Source organism: Cebidichthys violaceus, unplaced genomic scaffold, assembly GCF_023349555.1.
Source record: "Cebidichthys violaceus isolate CVI_PGR_0920_01 unplaced genomic scaffold, fCebVio1.0.p SCAF_22, whole genome shotgun sequence".
In the NCBI taxonomy this organism is placed as follows: Eukaryota; Metazoa; Chordata; class Actinopteri; order Perciformes; family Stichaeidae; genus Cebidichthys; species Cebidichthys violaceus.
Genome location: NW_027176395.1, coordinates 410,288 through 430,036, shown reverse-complemented (window position 1 = coordinate 430,036; position 19,749 = coordinate 410,288). Strand labels below are relative to the sequence as shown.

The following is a 19,749-nucleotide window of genomic DNA, read 5'->3' as shown; positions in this document are numbered from 1 at the left end:
TATATACTTTCTTACTGAAACAAAGTACTTGCATTGCCTGGAAAAACAGTGAAAGAGTTAAAAGACAGGAACCTGCACAGAAGAAATGGACTCTGATGGTTTGCTGCAGTTCCATTCCTGCAGGGCGTGAAGACCGTCCATCAGACAGCGAGCTGTGTTTGTAGAGCATGTCTCCTGATGCTCTCTCAGCCTGGACTTTAGACTGTAGAAAGAATGAAATCACAGGCATTGTACTCAACAATATTTTGCATGGTATCTGCATGCATTGTACTAGACGACGTAAATATAAAAACTGATGAAAAATGAACTTTCTTTCTGCATTAAACAGTGCAAAAGGAACAACAAGGAGTCTAATTGCTTAGCTCAAGGAACCAGGCATTAGATGACATGAAGTCTTTGGATGTTTCAACCAGGTTATAAATCAGGAGAACTCTATGTTTCCATGTCGTTCATCAAGAGCAGAATGATCCGCTACGGCATGTTTCTGTTATGTAAGAATAATTGAAAACTAAATTGAAATAGCGGGATGCCAGCTGAGGATTTGTCATTTAGAAGTGAGCTGTACGAAGTTTAAAAAGCCCCAGCGGTGAAGTGGACAGATGTTCCTGCATGTCACGTGGGTCGGTCAGGTATGTGCAGACCGCCTCTTTCTGGTTTACAACTTGAGCGAAACAAAAATGTAGAAATCAAACAGACCGTGGCAACAGTCATGCTTTGTTTTGACCTACAGCTCTACTACGACAATAAGAGCATGTTAGTCTTGAGATGCGCTACCTGTCATGCTGCTGGGATAAGGACTTCACCACAGTTATTATTTCTGATGGCAGCTCGTCAGTGGCAGGCGTAGCCGTTACTTCCTGGTGAAGGTCATCCACTTTCACACCCAAATCTTTCAGTGACTTCTCACAGTTCTAACAGGAGAAAGACAAGAACATTACTGAAGTGATATTGCCACAGCGCCGCGTTAGATAATGAAAGCGATAGCCGCATGAGGTTTTGGATCCGGACGAATAGAGCAGGAACAACCTTGAGGCTGTGCCAGTGCTGTTGGAGCTGAGCGATGTTGTTCTGCGGTTTGCTGTAACCGAGCGCCTGGTCCAGAGAGCGGAGCTCCCACTGCAGGGCGGCGGCTCTCTCCTTCAGCCCCTGGGCCCTCCTCGCCAGCTGACCGTCCAGCTCCTCCAGCCGCGCCTCGCGGGCCGCCAGGCGCTCCCTCACCTGCCGCTCCGACGTGGCACAGAGGTCGTGGAGATGGCTGACCTCCAGGGTCAGGGCATCCCGACCTCCAGGGGTGCAGAGGCTCAGCAAACTGTCTCTGGACGAGTCCAGCTCCTTCATCTCTCGCTGCTCCCTGTCCACTGTCTGGAGCAACGCCTGGTTACAGGAGGGAGAAACAGGAGAGCCAGATTACTAGAATGCAGAGAGAACAATCTTAGTGAAAGAGCCTTTCATCTGTCCTGATCTTCGTTCTTTCTAACAACTTAAATGACAGCACACAAAAATATTTTTGTAACTTTTCTTTTATGGGAAATTGAAATTCAATTGTATGTTTATAAAAAAAACATTGACTATTAAATAACGTTTCTCCAAAACTGCACCAAGTTACAGGACCTTCTCTCACCGAAGGTTTGGACTTGCAGGTGTTAAGGATTATAAGCTTTACGTCTTCTTCACACAGGCTGAGGCACTTACACACTGAAGACATGATGTGTGTGTGTGTGTGTGTGTGTGTGTGTGTGTGTGTGTGTGTGTGTGTGTGTGTGTGGCTGTACTATGTGCAGCAGCTGCCATTGTGTAAACGACATGCTTGTTGTTGTGTGTGTGTGTGTGTGTGTGTGTGTGTGTGTGTGTGTGTGTGTGTGTGTGTGGCTGTGACGTTTCTGTCTGTGCGGCTGTGTGTAAATTTGACCGGCAAAAAAAGTCGTATATATGAGACTGACGACCAGCTGACAACCCGCCGGCTCATCGATTGGTGCTTCCAAAAATGATATATATTATACTATATTATATTATACTATATTATATCATAAATGTGAGAAAAGATTTGGGAGCATTGGTTGGCTCTGAGACTTGTCTCAAACACACTTTCTTGAAAGTGCTTATTAGATCAAATGTATTATGACACTGTCCAAACATGAATCATCATGTCTTCCTTGAGTGTCCTGGACATGTATTGCCTTGTTTCTAGTAAAGGGATTCCTTCCGTTTGCTGCAATACAACATTGGTCAAAGTGTCAGTGTTCCATCATCTGACCTTCAGGGTGTTGATGGCGTTGTGCAGACCCCGCCTGTCCTCTGGAGGAGCTCCCTGAACTTTAACGTGCTCCCTCAGCCAGTCCTGGGCTGCTTCGTGCTGCTCCACCAGCTGGGTGCACTGCCTCTCCGCCTGGATGCCCTGCTCCAGGTGCACCACCGCCTCCTGAAAACAACAGCGGATGTAAATAAATTTGACAGAGAAACTTCGGCCATCGGTCAAACACGCGTTCTACTTTTTAAGAGGGAGGCTGAAGGGAAACGACGGGATAATGGAGTGAGAGGGGAGATGACGACGCTGTGGTGGTCGTCCTGAATATAGACGCTTATAAATAGAGTTTGAACTTATGAAGAAATAAAAGGGCCCACTAGTACTGAAGTGAAAAAGATGTTCTATGTTGATATAAAAACATGTAATGCCTGAGCAGCTACTGAGTGATACTAGTTATATAACATTTAAACATGTCTACATGAGCGTCAGGGTTACTGTGTGTCTTCACAGAGAGCTGAACTCACAGTGAGCTCCTTCAGCAGAGCAGGAATGGACTCCTCCTTGGCTGCCCAGGTCGGACCTGACCAGCCGGGGTCCTGTGTGATCTCAAACAGCTCTGCAGCCTGGATTGGAGGATTGCTACAGTTAAGTTCTGAACAGACGCAACATTAATAACACTCTCTTTCCTGTCTTTACCTTTGTGCGGAGGGCTGAGAGGACGGGGGCCAGCGCCGTGCTCTGGTCCAGCAGGGTCCGGGCCTGTTCCACCGCCTGCCTCCGCTCCCCCAGGCCGGGCCAGGGGAAGACACGCGGCAGGCTGGACGTCTGCTTCTGAAACTCAGCCAGACGGGCCTCGGCCTGACCCCGCTGGTACTGACAGGACACCATGCGCTCCACGACGCCCTTCAGCTCCCTGATGGGTGACAGGAGATTACACATGGAGAAATCAGAATCACAGTTGATCTAGCCTTGGGTCGGGTCGGAGTCAAAACTCAAACCGCTTTGGCCGAACACCGGACCGGCGTACCAGATGTCACCACTAGGTGTCGCACTTCACTCGATGCCTCCCCTCCCTGTTTGCTACCGGGGCCAGAAAACCCAAACTTCTTGAGAAGAGAAATGACTCGCTTACTATTTAATATAAAAAAGAAGATTTTGAGTGGTGTGTTCTGTAAAGTAAGAGCTTCTTCAGAGAGAGAATCCAGCTGTCCTTCAGTATCTTAAAGCACTTTTACATTAGCTTTCCAGTAATAGCAAAACCGGTTGCAGATGATTTAGTTTCAACAATCTACTTTGATTGAACGCCATCAAAACCACAACCCTGCCAGTGGGAGGGAATTTAGTGTGTCGCTTCAGGACACTTGTAGACGGATGCCTGCAGCCACAGAGCGCTGAACCTGAATAACAAGCTTCAGTCAGCTGATCTGTAGCCAAGCTACACTGACACTGATGTAAAAAGAAAAACAGATAGAAGGCTTCCTCCCCCCGTACCTCTGTGTCTCCTCAGCAGCCTGCAGGACCGTCCTCCACTGCTGCTCGGTGTCTTTGAGCGTCTGCTCGACCTCCACTTTCTTGTTTCCCTGCAGGTCTTTCTGCTCGCACAGACTCTGCGCTCGTCTGTTCAGCTCCATCACTTGAGCCTCGCCCCTGGACTTGGAGCTCAAGATTGCCTAAAGACACAGTCATGAACTGTTTTATGTATTGCTTTGTAGAACAGCTTTCATGTGTCCACTTCCCAGATAGAACAAACGTGTTACGAAAAAGGAATATCCAGGATTTAAGCCCTCGTGTCTGTCGTTGTACCTGTGCCGTGTTCAGCCGGTCCTCTATCTGAGCCCGGCTGCCCCGGGTGCCGCTCCCTTTGGACTCGGCCTGCTGCCGCAGCTTCGTGACCCAGGTTTTGGTGCTTCCTGCTTTGGCGCGGAACGCCTCAAGCTCCCTGGACAGCGAGTAGTGAACCTCGGCTTTCTTCAGAGTGCTCTCGGCGGTCTGCAGCACCGTCATCCACTGCTCCTCCGAGTCTTTCACCGTCCGCTGAGCCTCCTGTCTCGCGTTCTCCTCCAGCTCCTCCTGGTCGGACAGACTCTGGCTCTGCCTCCTCAGCTCCGTCAGCTTGGAGTCTCCCTCGGGCTTACGGCTCAGGATAGTCTGAGGACAGAGATTCAAAAAGGACGTCTTTGAAACTGAAGAAAAGGGTTTTGCAAAAAAAAGAAACATTGTTAACGGGCCGGTAAAATGAGTCTGAACACTCAAATCAGTCCAAAGACCAAAACTTATTTTGTAGTAAATGTATTGTTAAAATATATCCAGTGATGGAAATCTAAGGTCTAGTTACCAAATATCACTGAAATGTGCTTCTGACATTTAAAAAAAGGAGGAACCAACAAGGGCAACACCTACAGACACCTTGATCATATGAATGAAACAGCATGCATACGTAAAGGGACTATTGTAGTTGAAAGTGACCTGGACAGTGCTTATTGTCTCCTCTGGATCAGTCTGACCGTCCAGAGAGACGAGGCTCTGCTGCTTGTCCTGCAGCCAGGCTCTGGTGTCGTCCCTCACGGCTTCGTAGACCTTCAGCTGGCCCTCCAGGGCGCGCTGCTTCTCGGCCTGATCCAGGGCCTGTTTGGCACCTTGCAGGACTCTCGTCCACCGCTCCTCGGCGCCTCTTACTTTTTGTTGAACCTCTTGTTTTGTGGGTTCCTCGAGGTCGACACCACACAGACTCTGGCCTTGTGTCCTGAGCTCCTGGAGCTTGGAGTCTCCTTCGCTTTTGGAGCTCAGAATGGTCTGGGGATAAGAAGTGGAAGTCATAGTTATCATCTTATAGTTAAGAGTTAACTTCTGGATTTTTCTATTTTCCCATGTTTTTGTGTCTACGTGGCTATTGGGGCCAACAGTTCTTTAAACTGGTCCAGCATTGAAGGAGAACGCTGCAGACGGCAGCAGCTAAACGGGCTGTAATGTGATCACTGGAGGCAACTCCTTACCTTCAACATACGTCCACTAAAAGTGCTTCTTCTTGCCGCTGACAAGCTCAGATTATTATAAGAGTCTGACATCATTATGGAAAGAACCCTACAGAGAAATAAAACCTTTCTGTTTGTTATTGTGTCATGTGACTTGTTGCCGAAAGACAACGGTGTTGCTGCTATCTAAAATATGTTCAATGTCATGGCTGAATTTTCTTTTTCTCTGAGCAAGTAACAGACGTAGGTTGTATTTCTCTGTTTCGGTTCTTTCCATGATGTCGTCAGACTCTTATAATAACAGTGTGAGGCGGTCGGTTAGTGGACGTACATTGGCTGTAATGTAACGCGATTACATTACAGCCCGTTTAGCGACTGCCGTCTGCAGCGTTCTTCTTCAATACTGGACCAAATTTAAATATTGTTTCCCCCAAAAGTCACTTGGACAAGAGAACATGGTTGAAAAATACTCAAACAACATTGTTATTTACAGACATTGAAAGTGACGATTGATTTAAAGAGGCTAGCATCAGCTCACCTGAGCAGTCTGCAGTCTGTCCTCAGCTTTGGTCTGGCTCTTAAGAGAGTCCAGTTGTTTTTGGAGATCTGTAAGCCAGCTGCTGGTCTCCTGCTGCTGGGTCTCAAATCCTCTCAGCTGAGGAAGGACCGGATACTTTTAATGGTTTAGTTCAAAATGGATCAATTCAAACCGCCGACACACAATAACAAATCTTACCTCCAGCGTTCTCCTCTCGGTCTTCTGGCTGATCTCACTTCCTGCGGCGGCTTGGACCTGTTTAGCAGCCAGCAGCACCGTCCTCCACTGCTCCTCCGTGTCTCGGATCGTCTTCTGAACGTGGACTTTCCTGCCCTGGTCTACGTCCTGGTGGTCACACAGACTCTGGCCTCGCCTCCTCAGGTTGTTCACCGTGCAGTCGCCGTCAGGTTTGGAGCTCAAGATGGTCTGCAAACAAAACACGCGAAAAACGTCATTCAATGCGATAATAATAATACTAATATAGTTCACACCTTCAATCACCAGCAACAGGGACGTCTTAAAGGTGTAATATGTAACTTTTACTAGACCTATGTCATGTATTCTGTTGACTTGTGTACTTCCAGTTTTTGTGGTTGCCAGAAGCTTTAATCAAATGACGTTTTGTCCGTTTGTTCTGGAGAGGAGGACACCTCTGCGGATGATTTGGCTGTTATCCTCTGAAGGGATCCTAAACGGGACAAGCTGACGGAAACGGTGTCGAAGACAACGACTCCCATGATTCCACGCTGCTTCACAACACTTCACATTTTGTCATCGACTCTATTAATGCCCCCCATATGTCGGTGAAGCCGAGCCACGGATATTCAGAAAGCACATTGCTGCTACAGGACGATGAGTTGAAACCGACCTGAGCCGAGTGACTCCTCTCGCCCGGTGGCGTGTGACCGCCCACGGACTGCAGCTGCTGTTGTCTGTCTCTGATCCACGACTGAGTGTTTTTGCTCTGCGCGTCGAAGTCGTCCGACAGCGTCCGGAGCTCCGCCTGCCCGGCGGCCTGCAGAAGCGTCCTCCACTGCTGCTCCGTGTCCTTCACCAACTGCTGAAGCTCCCGTTTCCTGCTCTCCTCCAGGCGCTCACGCAGACCTTCACCCCGTGTCTTCAGCTGCAGCACCTTGGACTCTCCCTCAGGTTTGGCGGTCATAACAGCCTGGAGGGGAAGAACCAGACATGGAGGTGTGGGAACAATTTGGAAGTTGCTCTCGTCAACGGCCAACGCTGCTAGATGGTTAGTCAAACAGGATGGAAGATATTTTGTACACCCTGACTTGTAAACTCACCTGTGTGATTTGTAGCCGTTCGTCAAACGGCATGTGACTACCGAGGGACAACAGCTTCTGCCTCCGCTCTCTGATCCACGACTGGACGCTTTCACTTTGGGCTTTGAAAGCGTCAAAGTCCGTTTCAGCTGCAGCTTCGGTCTCCGCCCCGCTGAGACCCTCCTCGGCGGCCTGCAACACTTTCCCCCACCGCTCCTCCGTCTGCCCGACTGCGTCCTGAAGCTCTCGTCTCTTGCTCTCGTCCAAGCCCCGGTCGTCGCACAGACTCTGGCATCGTCGCTGCAGATCCTGGAGCTTTGAATCTCCATCAGGTTTGGAGCTCAGAGCAGCCTGAAGAGAACAGACATTGTTGTAGAATAACCGTGGCCTTCATAAGATGATCTAAACATCACAACCCACCGCACACTTCACCATCTGATGCACTTTTTAAACTTACTTGTGCAATCTGGAGCTTTTCTTCAGTTTGCATGCAACCACCAAGCGACTGCACGTTCAGCTCCTGGTCTCTAATCCAGGACTGGAGAGCTTCGTTCTGGGTTTTGACGGCGTCCACGTCTTTGTCTAAGAGGACTTGTGTCTCCGCCTTGGTGAGATTCTCCTCAGCCGTCTGCAGAGCCGTCCTCCACTGCTCCTCCGTTTCTTTGAGCGACCGTTGAACTTCCTGTTTCCTGCTCTTCTCCAGGTCCTCCCGCTCACACAGACTTTCACTTTGTCTTCTCAGGTCATTCACTTTAGAGTCTCCCTCGGGTTTGGAGTTCAGGATGGCCTGGTGACAAAACAGAAGAGAAAGAACGATGAGGCTAGTGGAAGTACACATATCAGTCTGTTGACTGAAACATCTCAACACAACTCTTCATGGTCCTCAGAGGATGAGGCTTCTAAAGCAGACATCCTAATCCTGTCTGTGTTTAGTGCAGCGTTTGTTGTTGTAGTACTTATGTTTGACCACAAGAGGCTGAAGTGCACCACTACCCCATGTTCTAAAAAGGACTAAACGCATTCATGTTTCCAGGTGACTTTCTCTCACCTGTGCTTTGTGTTTCATCTCCTCTGTCTGAGCGCCTCTGCCTGGGGAGGCGAGGGGTCCGACGAGGTCAGTCATCCAGGTCCTGGTGCTCTTGGCCTGGCTGTGAAACTTGTCACACTCCCCCTCCAGCGCGCTCTGGGCGTCTGCTTGCTTCTGCAGCCGGCTCTCCAGGTTTCTGTAGCGCTGAATCAAGTTATCTCCGTCCTTCAGGAGGCTTTCGGCTCGGACGCCCTGTCTGCGCACCGACGCCAAGAGGTCACCGAGGCTCTCGGCTCGGCCGCTGTCGCGTGGAAGACAGGGTTTCAACAACAACAACGGGCAAAGTGTGACATAAAGACATTTAGACAAGATATACAAACACAAGGAGACATAAAAAGACGATGACAATGTTTTACAAGCTGCACATTTTGCATTTCATCCTATTTTTCCTGATTTAAGTTGAATATATTGTTGCATCTGTTGATTCTATTCATAAGTACAGAACATTTACTGCTATTTTATCTGTGAAATATCTACGTTTTGATGATCAGATCTGAGAGTTCAGAGTCAGAGCGAACGGTCACCTCTCATCCTGAAGGTCTTTGAGAAGAAGCTTGACTTTGTGCGACTCCACAGACAGTTTCTCTTTGTTCTGCAGCCACTCACGGAAGCTATCGTGTTGCTTCTGCAGACTAGAGAACAAAAGACACAGGTGCAAAAAAAAGAGTCCGTCGCCGTTTGTCAGATTCCTGCTCAAAACGGAAGATTTTTACACTTTTAAATCTTCATTTTCTCCACCGAAGAAGCGATTACCTGTTCAAGTCACTGAGGAGCGGCTCCATTTGTTTCTGCCTGTTGTGGCAGTGCGTTCTGAATGTTCCCACCTCCCTCTGCTGCTCCTTCACCCAGTCGGTGAACTCGGAGAGCCGCTGCGGAGGAACCTGCTGGCCGCCTCTCTGCAGCTGGTCCTTCAGCTGGTCCAGACGTCTCTCTGGATCCTTGGACTTTAAGAAACCCTGACGGACACGAGAGGAACTGTGAGGACCCGTTCACCATCCAACCGTCTATCTAGCCGTCAAACGTATGACCTCCACTCACAGCGAGTCTCTGCAGCGATGATTCCACGTCCGCTCTGCTCTCAGGAGACTCAAAGCACTCGTTGACGGACAGCTGCAAGTCCTGGAACCACTCCTCAAACGACTGCCTTTCATCTGCAGAAACATGACACAATATTCAATGTTGTATATCTTGGATCTTGGAAGACTGCTCCCCTGTAGTTGTGCCTCTGTCATCGTCACGTCACTCACACAGGAGACACAAACTCCACACCAACCTTGGATGACCTTGAGCAGGCCTTTGTCCCGCTCCTCTCTCTTCAGGCGGATCATGTCCCTGGCGCGGGACACGGCCTCCTTCAGCCTGCCGCAGTCCACCGACAGCGTCTCCAGCACCTGAGGACTGGCCACGCTGGAAACCAGCGCGACCTCCTTCAGAACAGCCTCGGCCTCCTCCTCCTGAGCCTTCAGGTCGTCACACACACACTGAGGACGACAGATGGAACCGTGTGTCAGTGTTACAGTCAAATCCTGCTATTTATCTGTTTTATTATTATTAATAATAGTCATTATATCCACATTACTTTGTCGATTAATCTCATCTCATTTTGTAAATATTTTGTGAAAGCACCAATATTCAGTACAGTCGCAATATCGTTAATTTCTATATATTTCATTATTTCTATATATTTAATAACGTGATATTTAATGTCCTCCATATTGTATTTGAACGGACCTGAAAGGTGCAATAAAATAAGCTCAAAACTTATTTAAAGAACATTTTCATTTACTTTTCTGAATAACATCCTTTATTTGTATTTTCATATCTCAATACAAGTTTGATACATTTACTATAGAAATTCTGTCATAACCACGTGGTTATGGCTAAATGTGCATATTTAGTAGAATCACAGGAGTGTCACAACAGCTGTGTACCTGGATCTGCTCCTTGAACTCTGCTTGTGAGGCATCGACTTTGCCGACGGCGCACTGGATGCTCTCCACAGCCGACTGGCACTCCTCTATCTTCTCGGCCAGGTGTTTCTTCACGGCCACCAGCTCCTCGAAGACGTCGGTGCAGTCGGCAAACAGCTCCTTCACCTGCTCCATCCTCTTCCTCAGCTGGGTTTCCATCACCTAATTAACACATTGTGAGACACAGCGAGAACACAGTAACCTGTGAGCTTTGGATGTGGACATCAACCATAAGAAATGACAGAAGCGATGTTCAGACTCACCTGCAGCTCCAGTGGGGATTCGGGACTCTGCAGCATCTCCTGGATCTCCACAGACTTCTTGTGGAAATGATCAACGTTCTCCTCATTGACTTGGATCTCGTCCTACGAAGCAAAGAAAGGTTCGGTGTAAGTCTCATCTTCTACACATTGATCACACGTATGGGAGAAATGAATCCTTATTCATCTCGTCCGTCTAAACCACTGACGCAGACACCCTGTTTTTGGGAGGTTGCTCATGCTAGCGGTGGAGCCTTACCCTCATGGCGAGAACTTGCTGCTCGTTGTGGAAGGGATGGCCCTCTGCGAACAGGGAGAGCTTGGCTCCCGCCCAGCCGTCCACCTCTCCGCCCAGCATGAGCTGCTTCTCCCACAGCTCCAGCCCCACCTTCAGGTTGTCCATGTAGGCGTCTGTCTTCTCCGTCACCTGCGAGACCACCGAAAAACATTTGGTGGTGATTATTGTAGCAACTATATTTTCAATTCTGCAGAATCAAAAGCTACAAATCCTTCTCTGATCTAGCTTCTTTCCTGCTCGACCTAAAAGTAGACTCTGCATTTCTTTCCCATCTCATTTGTAGGGACAGGAGACACGTAGACGCTTACATCCAGCCAGTTGTCCATGAGTGTGTCAGTCTCGGCTTCAAAGGGAGTCTCGCTGCAGTCTGGGAACATCTTCAGTTGGGACTGCAGCTGTCTGCAAACTCCCCTCATCTCCTCCACGTGCTCCCCGACACCACCGAGCGCCTCCTTAACATCACCGACCTGTGAACACAGAGTGTACCTAAGCACGCCGTGACTGAGCTCATTTCACAATGTGTCTGCCATCTACTGGTCTATCTGTCCAGAGACCACTTATCCACTCTTGCGTGGATCCTATCCACAGCACACGAAGTGTACTAACCCTGGTAATGCTCCTCTGCAGGTTGTCCTTGCTCAAGTAGGAAGTGTGATCGCCGATCGTCTGCTCCGCTTTCTGCATGGTGTTGCTCAGCTGACTGCCGCAGCTCTGGAACTTCTTCAGAAGCTCCAGCAGGACGTTGCACTGCTTCTTGCTGCCAGAGGAAGAAAAGAACAGAAGTGACTTTTCAGTGAAGTCTCGCCTGCTGTCGGACAGACTCAGTCAGCCGTCGACATTCATCTAAACGGACGTGTAAGAACAGCTTACACAGATAAATATCCTACTAGCTGATATCAGACATCCATGACCCGTTACAGTGTTCACAGTACCAGTGGCTTATTCCTTATAGCTTAATCTATTTGTACACAATTCGTTAAGTCACTCGAGCTGTTACTCACCTGTCAAAAAAAGCTCTCTGGGTGTCCTTCCACTGAGTCTCCAGCTCCTGGAGAGGCTCCTCTCCTCCTCCCTGCTTCTCTTGAAGTTCCCGGAGGTTCTGGAGCTCTGTGTGCTGGGCCTGCAGCTGACCCTCCAAATCTGACAGGGCACGAAGCCTGGACGATATCACAGGATTATTATCAGAGAGATCATTTTAGGAATAGTAAATCTCTTTCTGCTCTTTTAAATGTATACTCTACGTTTGATCCAACTCAGGTTCACAGTGCAACCTCTCACACAATAAACTGAAATGAATGCAATGATCAGTGCATCTCTAATTACAACCAACGATGAAAGCTTAAGAGTTGTTGCATCAGCGTGAAGAAACACAACACACACCTGTGGTGCACAGCAGGTATGGTGGGCTCCTTCAGGCCTTTCGTCTCGACGGTTTCCTGCAGCTTCCTCAGCTCCCCCAGCAGCGTCCTCTTCCTCAGGCCCAGCGACCTGCTCTGCGTCTCCTTCTTGAGGCCCTTCTGCTGACTGGCCAGCCCACCATCCGCCTCCTCCAGCCTCCCCAGCAGCGCCGTCACCATGTCCAGGCAGGAGGCCGGGACGCCGTCCCTGGTGACCGTCAGCCTGGCCCCCTGCAGGAGCGCGTCCAGCTGAGGCGCCTTTTCTTTCAGACTGTCGATGCTCTGCCTGATCAGAGCCAGCTTGGAGCGGCAGTCCTGCAGCACCACAGTGTCGCTGCAGGGGGCGCCTTGGACCCCGGAGACGTCTTCGTCCACAGTACGCAAGGACATGAGGAAGCGGTCGAGGGCGCGCGCGGCTGCCTCACTCTTCCGGACCTGCTGTCGAAGCTGATCCAGGCTGGCTCTGTGAGTCTCCACCTCACGGGACAGAGGGAGGCAGTCTCTGGGGTCCAGATCGCTGGATTCAGGGTCTAGACGGGACAGCTGGTCCAGCTCGCTCTGGATGTTGTCGTCCAGCTCCTGTTGCAAAAGGAGACAAAGTGTAGTATGAGATGAGAATTAAGCATTAAGTCAATGAACTCTAGTTGTTTCCAAAAAAGATTCTGCCATTTTCACAGGTTCTGTGTCTGTTTCTGCAAAAGCATCCACGGCTGATGGAGTACCTTGATGTCTTTCAGGATGTTGGTGTTGGCCAGTGTGAAGGCAGTGATGTCTTTGGGCTGCCTCAGGTAGCGGTCCAGGCGGTCTGTGAAGTCCACCATGTGGTTCTCGGTGGAGTCGATCTGCCTGAGGGCGGCGCCCAGCGAGCTGCCCCTCCTCTGAAGTTTGGACTGCTGGCCGCGCCACTGCTCCTGCAGCTCCGCCTTGTCCTGCTCCAGACCGGCGGTGCCGCTCAACTGGGAGCACTGGTTTGCATAGTCAGACCACAGAGACTCTGTCTCCTGCCTCAAGAACTGGGAAAGAGGGAGTTTAACTCGAGATTACTGTCATGTCACGAGGGGCAAAACCTACTTTTCATTGTATAGAAGTCTAGTCTAAAATGACTCTACTTCTCTCTAGTGTCCACCAGGGGGCGACTCCTCTGGTTGTATAGAAGTCTAGTCTAAAATGACTCTACTTCTCTGTTGATTTATTCCCTCAGTAAACATTGTAAACATGAGTTTATGGTCTCAATCTCTAGTTTACAGTCTTCTTCAATACAGCATGATGTTCATTTAGTACATTATGGAACATTTAGAGTCAAACACACCATAAAGCAGGGATGATTTAGGGGCGGGGCTAAATCATACCTGTCCCCATCGGGCCTTGCTTTTCTCCAGCTCCACCCTCTTGTTCAAGTATAAAAAAAACAAGATGGCGACCGTCTAACTCTAGGCTTCAAAACGTTAGCCAACCAACCAATGGGTGACGTCACGATTGGCTAACTCTCTTACGCAGTCTACGGTCTGTGTCTGGTTTTGATGCTGTACCTGTATTTCCTGGAGCCGTGTGTGGAGGCCTTTCAGAGACACGGAGTCAGAGGGGACGTCCTCGATGCTCTGCTCATTTTTAGCCAGTTGGGCTTGCAGGGACCTCTTACAATTCTCATATCTGGAAGAAGTTAAAACAAACAAACAGGAGTTGCAAATGACCGAATAGAACGACCGTCTTACAGTTTCTGTTATCTTATCAAAGCCTAGACTAGTGAATCCAGTCTACCTTTCTAAAGTCTCCTTTTTGGTGACTTCTTCTTCCACAGACGTCTGCTTTTCAACCTCCCTCCTCTCCACAACAACTGTCTTCACTGTCACTGGAACCACCTGTAGAAACAGTGAGAGCATGTGTTCTGTTATCGCACACCTCTGGGAGGGATCAGTGGACGTCCGTAACGTTTGCATGGTCTGGAAACCGTAGAGTTCAACATAGGGAGAACAAAGTTTCAATGGGAGTGAATCATACCTCAGCTGAGGCCTGAGGTTTGTCACTTGGTCTCGGAGGCTCCTTTTGTGTCAGATCCTCACTGAAGGCAACAGGAATCCTGTGAGACAGATATGAGGATGATAACTTCTAACTGCTGCATAACACAGCATCTGTCCTTAAACATCCACAAGTTGCTTTGGCATGTTTGGCTTATGAAGTTTGAAGGACTTCATGACCCACAAATCTAAAATGACAGATGAGTATGTAGAGAAAGAATGACCCACCTTCATCTCATGTTTAACAGATCATTTTATCTTCATATTCAGACTTTTTATTAGGGCAAGTATAACATCTGTCCATGAGATGAGTACACACAAAGGTAAATCAAGGATACGCTTCAGTAAAAGAAGAATTGACTTGCTGTCTCTGCTGTGTAGAAGATTGCATTTCACACTTGTGATATATCACCTAGAATCAGGGAGTGGTGCTTCTTGATCTCCGCTGAACTGCCGCTGGATGGCAGCCAGCCTCGTCTCACACTCCCTCAGCTGAGTCTGGGCCAGGCGGTGAGCGTCCTCAGGGCTCAGGGTGTCACACAGCTCTTTCAAGGCCTCGAGGTGCTGCCCTGCCTGGGCAAAGCTCCCCTCCGCTGAGAAACAAGCCTGGGGGAACGTCGACGGAGCCAAAACAGTAAGTAAACAGGCTAATAACTGGATTCAAAGCCAGATGAGTTCAGCCATTCAAACGTACTTAAACTTAGGAAAATATTTTGTTTTTTTCTTTTTTTTTTAACTAAAATCTGAACAGACTTGACATTTTCACATCATCTATTATGACAGTTTTGACAGCTTAACAGACAAACTGCAACACAGAAGTCAACCCCCAGATGACAGCGGCCCACAGATGTACTGCACAACAAATAAAAGAATGCTGTTTTCATCTTCAACTGAACATGGGATTCACTCTATACTGAACTTGCTATGTAGCATATAACTGAATTCAATCTAAATGAGTTAATTTAGTTGTTTATGTTGTGTATGTTTTCAATAAAATGAAGATACTGAATAGGGTTTCAGGGCACTACAAAAACAGCACTCCCTTAAAAGAGCAACCAGAGTGATGGATCGCAAATTACCGAGTCCCATTGGCAGAGTCTCCTCGGAGGCATACAAAAGAAGACGGAGGGAAGAGGGTTAGTTAAGCAGAGCAGATAAAGTGGCTGCACTCCCATCCACCAAAGCACCACCTTTCCAAGAGAACGGCTCCAGTAGTTTAGCTACCTGCACTTGGGTTTCTAAGCGGGAGCTTAAGTGCATCTCACACTGCAGGGCAGCTTTGTTAAAGTCTTTCCTTGTTACTTCAAAGCGTTTTTGTTGCAAAAAGCCTGAGATCTCGGCTCTCACAGCCTGGGAGATGAAATAAAGTGAATTCACAAAAACCACATGACATGTTAGAACATATTACTCGATACAATATTAATCATATGAATGCTTTATTCATATCGAAAGCTGACAGGCAGAATATGTCGCAACAGCTTTAGTACATTTATAATTCACATGCACAAGCAACTGTATTTGAACCTCAAAGAACACGATAACGCCTCATTAAAACTAGCGGACGATTCCCTATTAACAATAATTAAAGTCCTACACATTAACAACAACCACAGTGAGCGAGCGTGTCCTACCTCCCACTGTGTCCGGACAGACTGGGTGAAGAACTCCATGTCCCTGAGCTGTGAGGGGGTACAAAAGGCCTCCATGCCCTTGGCTGCTCTCAAGAACTCCTCTAGCAGCTCTGGGTCCAGGGTCTTCAGAGTCTCCTGAGGGGGAAAGGCATACGTATAATTGAAACCTTCTTTTTCCCCCAAGAAAGATGAACCCACCTCTGAGCGTTACATCGATTTGGATTTTACATTTACCTCTTTCACTGACGCTTGCTCGGCCGACACGCACTTGTCTTTGAAAACGTTAATGGTTTCCAGGATGTGCTCCTGCAGACAGTGCTTGGCCTCCTCAAAGCCATTTCTGGCCAAGGCCTGGGCCTTAGTGTAAGCCTCTGTGTAGGTCTGGGGGGGCGCCTGGGCCAGGGGCGGAGGTTTGATGCACAGGTCTGGTGACTCGGCCAGGGACTGAGACAGCACATTGACCTGGGAGAGGAGAACAGTTTGGGGCTGTTGAGGTTTGGGTTGCAGAGAAGACTGTGGTTTTGACTGTGAAAGGGGTTGGGTCTGAGATCTGGCCTGTGGGGGTGATTGAGCCGTAGATTGTGGTGCAGTTTGGCTTTTGGCTGGTGGTGGCGGCGATTGAGCCTGATGGGGCTGTGGTAGGAACTGTGCCTGCGGTTTGGGTTGTGGCACTGATTGGGCCTTGGGTTGAGTTGAAGACTGAGCTTCGGGTAGCGGTGCCGTTTGGATCTGTGGTGGTGATTGGGCCTTGGGTTGGGTCGGTAATTGAGCTTCGGGTAGTGGTACTGTTTGGGCCTGTGGTTTGGGTTGTGGTGGTGATTCAGCCTTGATCGGTGACTGAGCCATGGGTTGAGGTGGCACCTGGGGCTCAGGTAATGGTTGCGGCAGTGATTCAGCCTTGGGTTGGGTTGGTGACTGGACCTTAGACTGAGTTTGAGATTGAAACCCTTGTTGTGGTGCCAACTGGGCCAGAGGTTTGGGTTGTGAAAGTGCTTCAACTTTTGGTTGAGTTGGTGACTGAATCTTCTGGGCCTGATGTTTGGGTTGTGGAGGCGGCTGCTGGAACTGAAGATTGAGCTGAGGCTGCTGAGTCTGGGCCTGGGGCTTTACTTGCGCCGATGACTGCGTCTGGATGCGTGTTTGGGACTGTGCCTGCAGCTGGGGTTGGAGCTGAGGCTGAGAAGGAAGGTGAGGATGGGCTTGATTAGGTGGTTGTGATTGAGGAGGTATTTGAGCTTGCATCTGAGGGTGACGCTGAGTTTGATGCTGAATCTGTGAATAATGCTGAGATTGAGGCTGGGGATAAGGCTGGGGCTGAAGTTGAGGCGGTGCCTGAACCCAAGTCTGTTGCTGAACTTGACCTTGTTGCGTCTGCATATGAAACACATTATGAGCACTCATCTGAGATTGTGGTTGCATGGAACTCTGGGCTCTAATTTGAGGTTGTGTTTGAGCCCAGGGTTGGGTTTGTGTTTGCATTTGAGGCTGAGGATATGATGGCCCCATTTGAGAATACCCGGAGGGCCCAACCTGAGGTCCTTGCTGGGGCCCAGCTTGAGGCCACTGCGGCAGAGCTTGAACTGTTGGATAAGCCTGAGACTGTGGAGCTTGGCCCATTTGCTGAGGGTATGGTTGAGGACTTGGATGCCTCTGCTGGGCAATGGCTTGGTTTTGTGGCTCAGGTCTGGGTGTCCACTGCTGGGATGGGGACTGACTCTGGGGGTAACCTTGGGAGTAAAGAGGAGGTTGTGCTGTAGCCTGCGGATGCTGGACAGACATTGGGGATGGGGTTCTAACTTGAGTCCAAGCATGGATTTGGCCCTGGGAAATATGGGCTGGGTGCTGGATGTTGGAGTGACTTGATTGGGCCATTGGCTGAGCATGGGTTTGAGGATGGGTCATGGACTGAGGATGGGTTTGAGGGTGGGTCATGGACTGAGGATGGGTTTGAGGATGGGTCATGGACTGAGGATGGGTTTGAGGATGGGTCATGGACTGAGGATGGGTTTGAGGATGGGTCATGGACTGAGGATGGGTTTGAGGATGGGTCATAGACTGAGGATGGGTCATGGACTGAGGATGGGTTTGAGGATGGGTCATAGACTGAGGATGGGTCACGGACTGAGGATGGGTTTGAGGATGGGTCATGGACTGAGGATGGGTTTGAGGATGGGCCACGGACTGAGGATGGATTTGAGACTGGGCCACGGACTGAGGATGGATTTGAGACTGGGCCACGGACTGAGGATGGATTTGAGACTTTGCCACGGACTGAGGATGGATTTGAGACTGGGCCATGGGCTGAGGATGGATTTGAGACTGGGCCATGGGCTGAGGACGGATTTGAGACGGGGCCATGGACTGAGGATGAATTTGAGACTGGGCCACGGACTGAGGATGGGTTTGAATATGGCCATGTGTTGGTGGCTTAGGGGACGGCGTCCTGACAGGGGCCCATGACTGTGGATGACTACGAAGCTGAATGTGGGATGGCACTGGAGGCTGAATTTGGCCCTGCAGTGGAGCCTGCATAGGTGAAGAAGGTCTGACTTGAGCCCATGTCTGCACTTGAGCTATAGCTGGGCCATGGGCTAGACCCTGTGGCTGCAAAGATGGCTGAGGTCCAGCTGGGACACATGTTTCGGACTGAGTCTGAACCTGGTGCTGGAGCTGTTGTTGTGTCGGTGGCTTGGTCGTTGACTGTGGCTTCATGGGGCCATGGGACTGTGGAAGAACTTGTGTCTGTGACTGACCCTGGCTCACTGCGGTTTGAGACTTGGACTTCAGTGGTTGCTGACCATCTGTGGTAGTGTGGGACACACTTGTAGACTGCACCTGCATTTGTACCATTGTCTGAGGTTCAGACTGAACCATCGTTTGGGGTTGTGACTGATTTTGGGCTTTTGTTGGTGGGTGAGGCTGAGCCATAGTTACGGTCTGGGATTTAGCCTTGGTGTCTGAATCTGGTTGAGCCTGTCTTACAGTAGGCTGTGGTTGTTTTTCCTGTTGCTGAAGCAACTGTTCCTGATGTTTTTGCTGCTGTGGTTGTTTTTGTTGCTGAGGCTTCTCTTTTCGTTGTTGCTTCTGTTGCTGCGGCTGCTCTAGATGTGGAGGCTGTGTTTGTTTTGGTTGATCTCGTAGCTGTTGTTGCGGCTGCTCAGTAACCTTTGCATGTTCCTCAGGCTGTGGCCTGGCAGCTGCTGTATGCTGTGGAACAACCTGAACTGCTGTTTCTCTGTCTGACTGTGGCTGAGTCTGTCTACTCTGAATTGGTTCCTGAGTAGAACCCTGTTCTGGAGTTTTATGCTCTCCTGAGGCTGGCTTCTGAAGCCAGGGCCGGTTCTTTATCGCCTGAGTCTTTCTGCTTTGGAGCTCCTGGGAGCTAAGATGCGGTTTCTTTACAGGTGGTTGTTGAAGTGAAGTCTGCTCTTGGGACTCAGATGTTTGTCTGTCTGTTACCACCTGCTGTTGAACTTGGTATTGATGCATTTCTACCTGCTGTTGCTGCGCCACCACTTCTTGTTGTTGTTCCTGCTTCTGCGGTTGTGTTTGCATTGACCCCTGCTGGTGCACTGGTTGCGGTTGGTGCAGCTCCTTTTCCTTCTGTCTGTCAAGTTGCTCTTGCTGCTGAATCAATCCCTGTTCCTGAGTCTGCTGCTGTTGTTTTCCAGTGGTCTCTATCCAGGCCTGAACCTGGCCTTCTGGTGGCGATTTTGTCCTGGTCTGCATCACAGCCTGTGCGTAGGTATATGGCATTGGAGGAGAAGTCACCTTTTTGTATTCCTGCATCACTATCTTTGGCACGAAGGTTCCACGAGACTGAACCAGCTTTGCATCGGGCTGCTGGGTTGTCTGTCTGACTGAGTCTGACTGTCTCAGATGTTGAGGCTGATCTTTAGCCTGTTTAAAGACTTTTGATGGAGGGGACCCTTCTGGAGGGCTTCTGCTTCTGTCTCTCCTGGCTCCCAGGCTGCTCAGCATGCCTACAGCTTCCTGGAATTGAAATCACTCACATTAGAAAAGCTGACATTTGCATTATACTATAATAATATGCGCTGC

General features: G+C 49.4%; 1 protein-coding gene across 1 annotated transcript in view; it reads right to left on the bottom strand.

Annotated features, from left to right (window-relative positions):
* The window catches only part of LOC137877934 (nesprin-1-like), a 60,494-nt gene extending 40,821 nt beyond the window's left edge, over positions 1–19,673 (bottom strand). Inside the window, exons 1-33 of the mRNA XM_068718123.1 lie at positions 15,925–19,673; positions 15,691–15,825; positions 14,472–14,665; positions 14,043–14,121; positions 13,803–13,903; positions 13,574–13,694; positions 12,767–13,057; positions 12,028–12,623; positions 11,649–11,804; positions 11,254–11,404; positions 10,956–11,114; positions 10,609–10,776; positions 10,353–10,454; positions 10,051–10,251; positions 9,393–9,600; positions 9,158–9,270; positions 8,873–9,075; positions 8,644–8,751; positions 8,081–8,360; positions 7,490–7,819; positions 7,054–7,383; positions 6,624–6,923; positions 5,954–6,181; positions 5,756–5,872; positions 4,712–5,038; positions 4,049–4,393; positions 3,737–3,915; positions 2,942–3,158; positions 2,770–2,868; positions 2,255–2,419; positions 1,027–1,374; positions 775–911; positions 73–202 (exon numbers count right to left, since the gene is read on the bottom strand). Of these exons, the coding sequence (XP_068574224.1) occupies positions 73–202; positions 775–911; positions 1,027–1,374; positions 2,255–2,419; positions 2,770–2,868; positions 2,942–3,158; positions 3,737–3,915; positions 4,049–4,393; positions 4,712–5,038; positions 5,756–5,872; positions 5,954–6,181; positions 6,624–6,923; positions 7,054–7,383; positions 7,490–7,819; positions 8,081–8,360; positions 8,644–8,751; positions 8,873–9,075; positions 9,158–9,270; positions 9,393–9,600; positions 10,051–10,251; positions 10,353–10,454; positions 10,609–10,776; positions 10,956–11,114; positions 11,254–11,404; positions 11,649–11,804; positions 12,028–12,623; positions 12,767–13,057; positions 13,574–13,694; positions 13,803–13,903; positions 14,043–14,121; positions 14,472–14,665; positions 15,691–15,825; positions 15,925–19,671 (10,365 nt within the window). The 5' untranslated portion in view covers positions 19,672–19,673. The remainder of the gene's footprint in view (positions 1–72; positions 203–774; positions 912–1,026; positions 1,375–2,254; positions 2,420–2,769; positions 2,869–2,941; positions 3,159–3,736; positions 3,916–4,048; positions 4,394–4,711; positions 5,039–5,755; positions 5,873–5,953; positions 6,182–6,623; positions 6,924–7,053; positions 7,384–7,489; positions 7,820–8,080; positions 8,361–8,643; positions 8,752–8,872; positions 9,076–9,157; positions 9,271–9,392; positions 9,601–10,050; positions 10,252–10,352; positions 10,455–10,608; positions 10,777–10,955; positions 11,115–11,253; positions 11,405–11,648; positions 11,805–12,027; positions 12,624–12,766; positions 13,058–13,573; positions 13,695–13,802; positions 13,904–14,042; positions 14,122–14,471; positions 14,666–15,690; positions 15,826–15,924) is intronic.
* Positions 19,674–19,749: the final 76 nt, after the last annotated feature.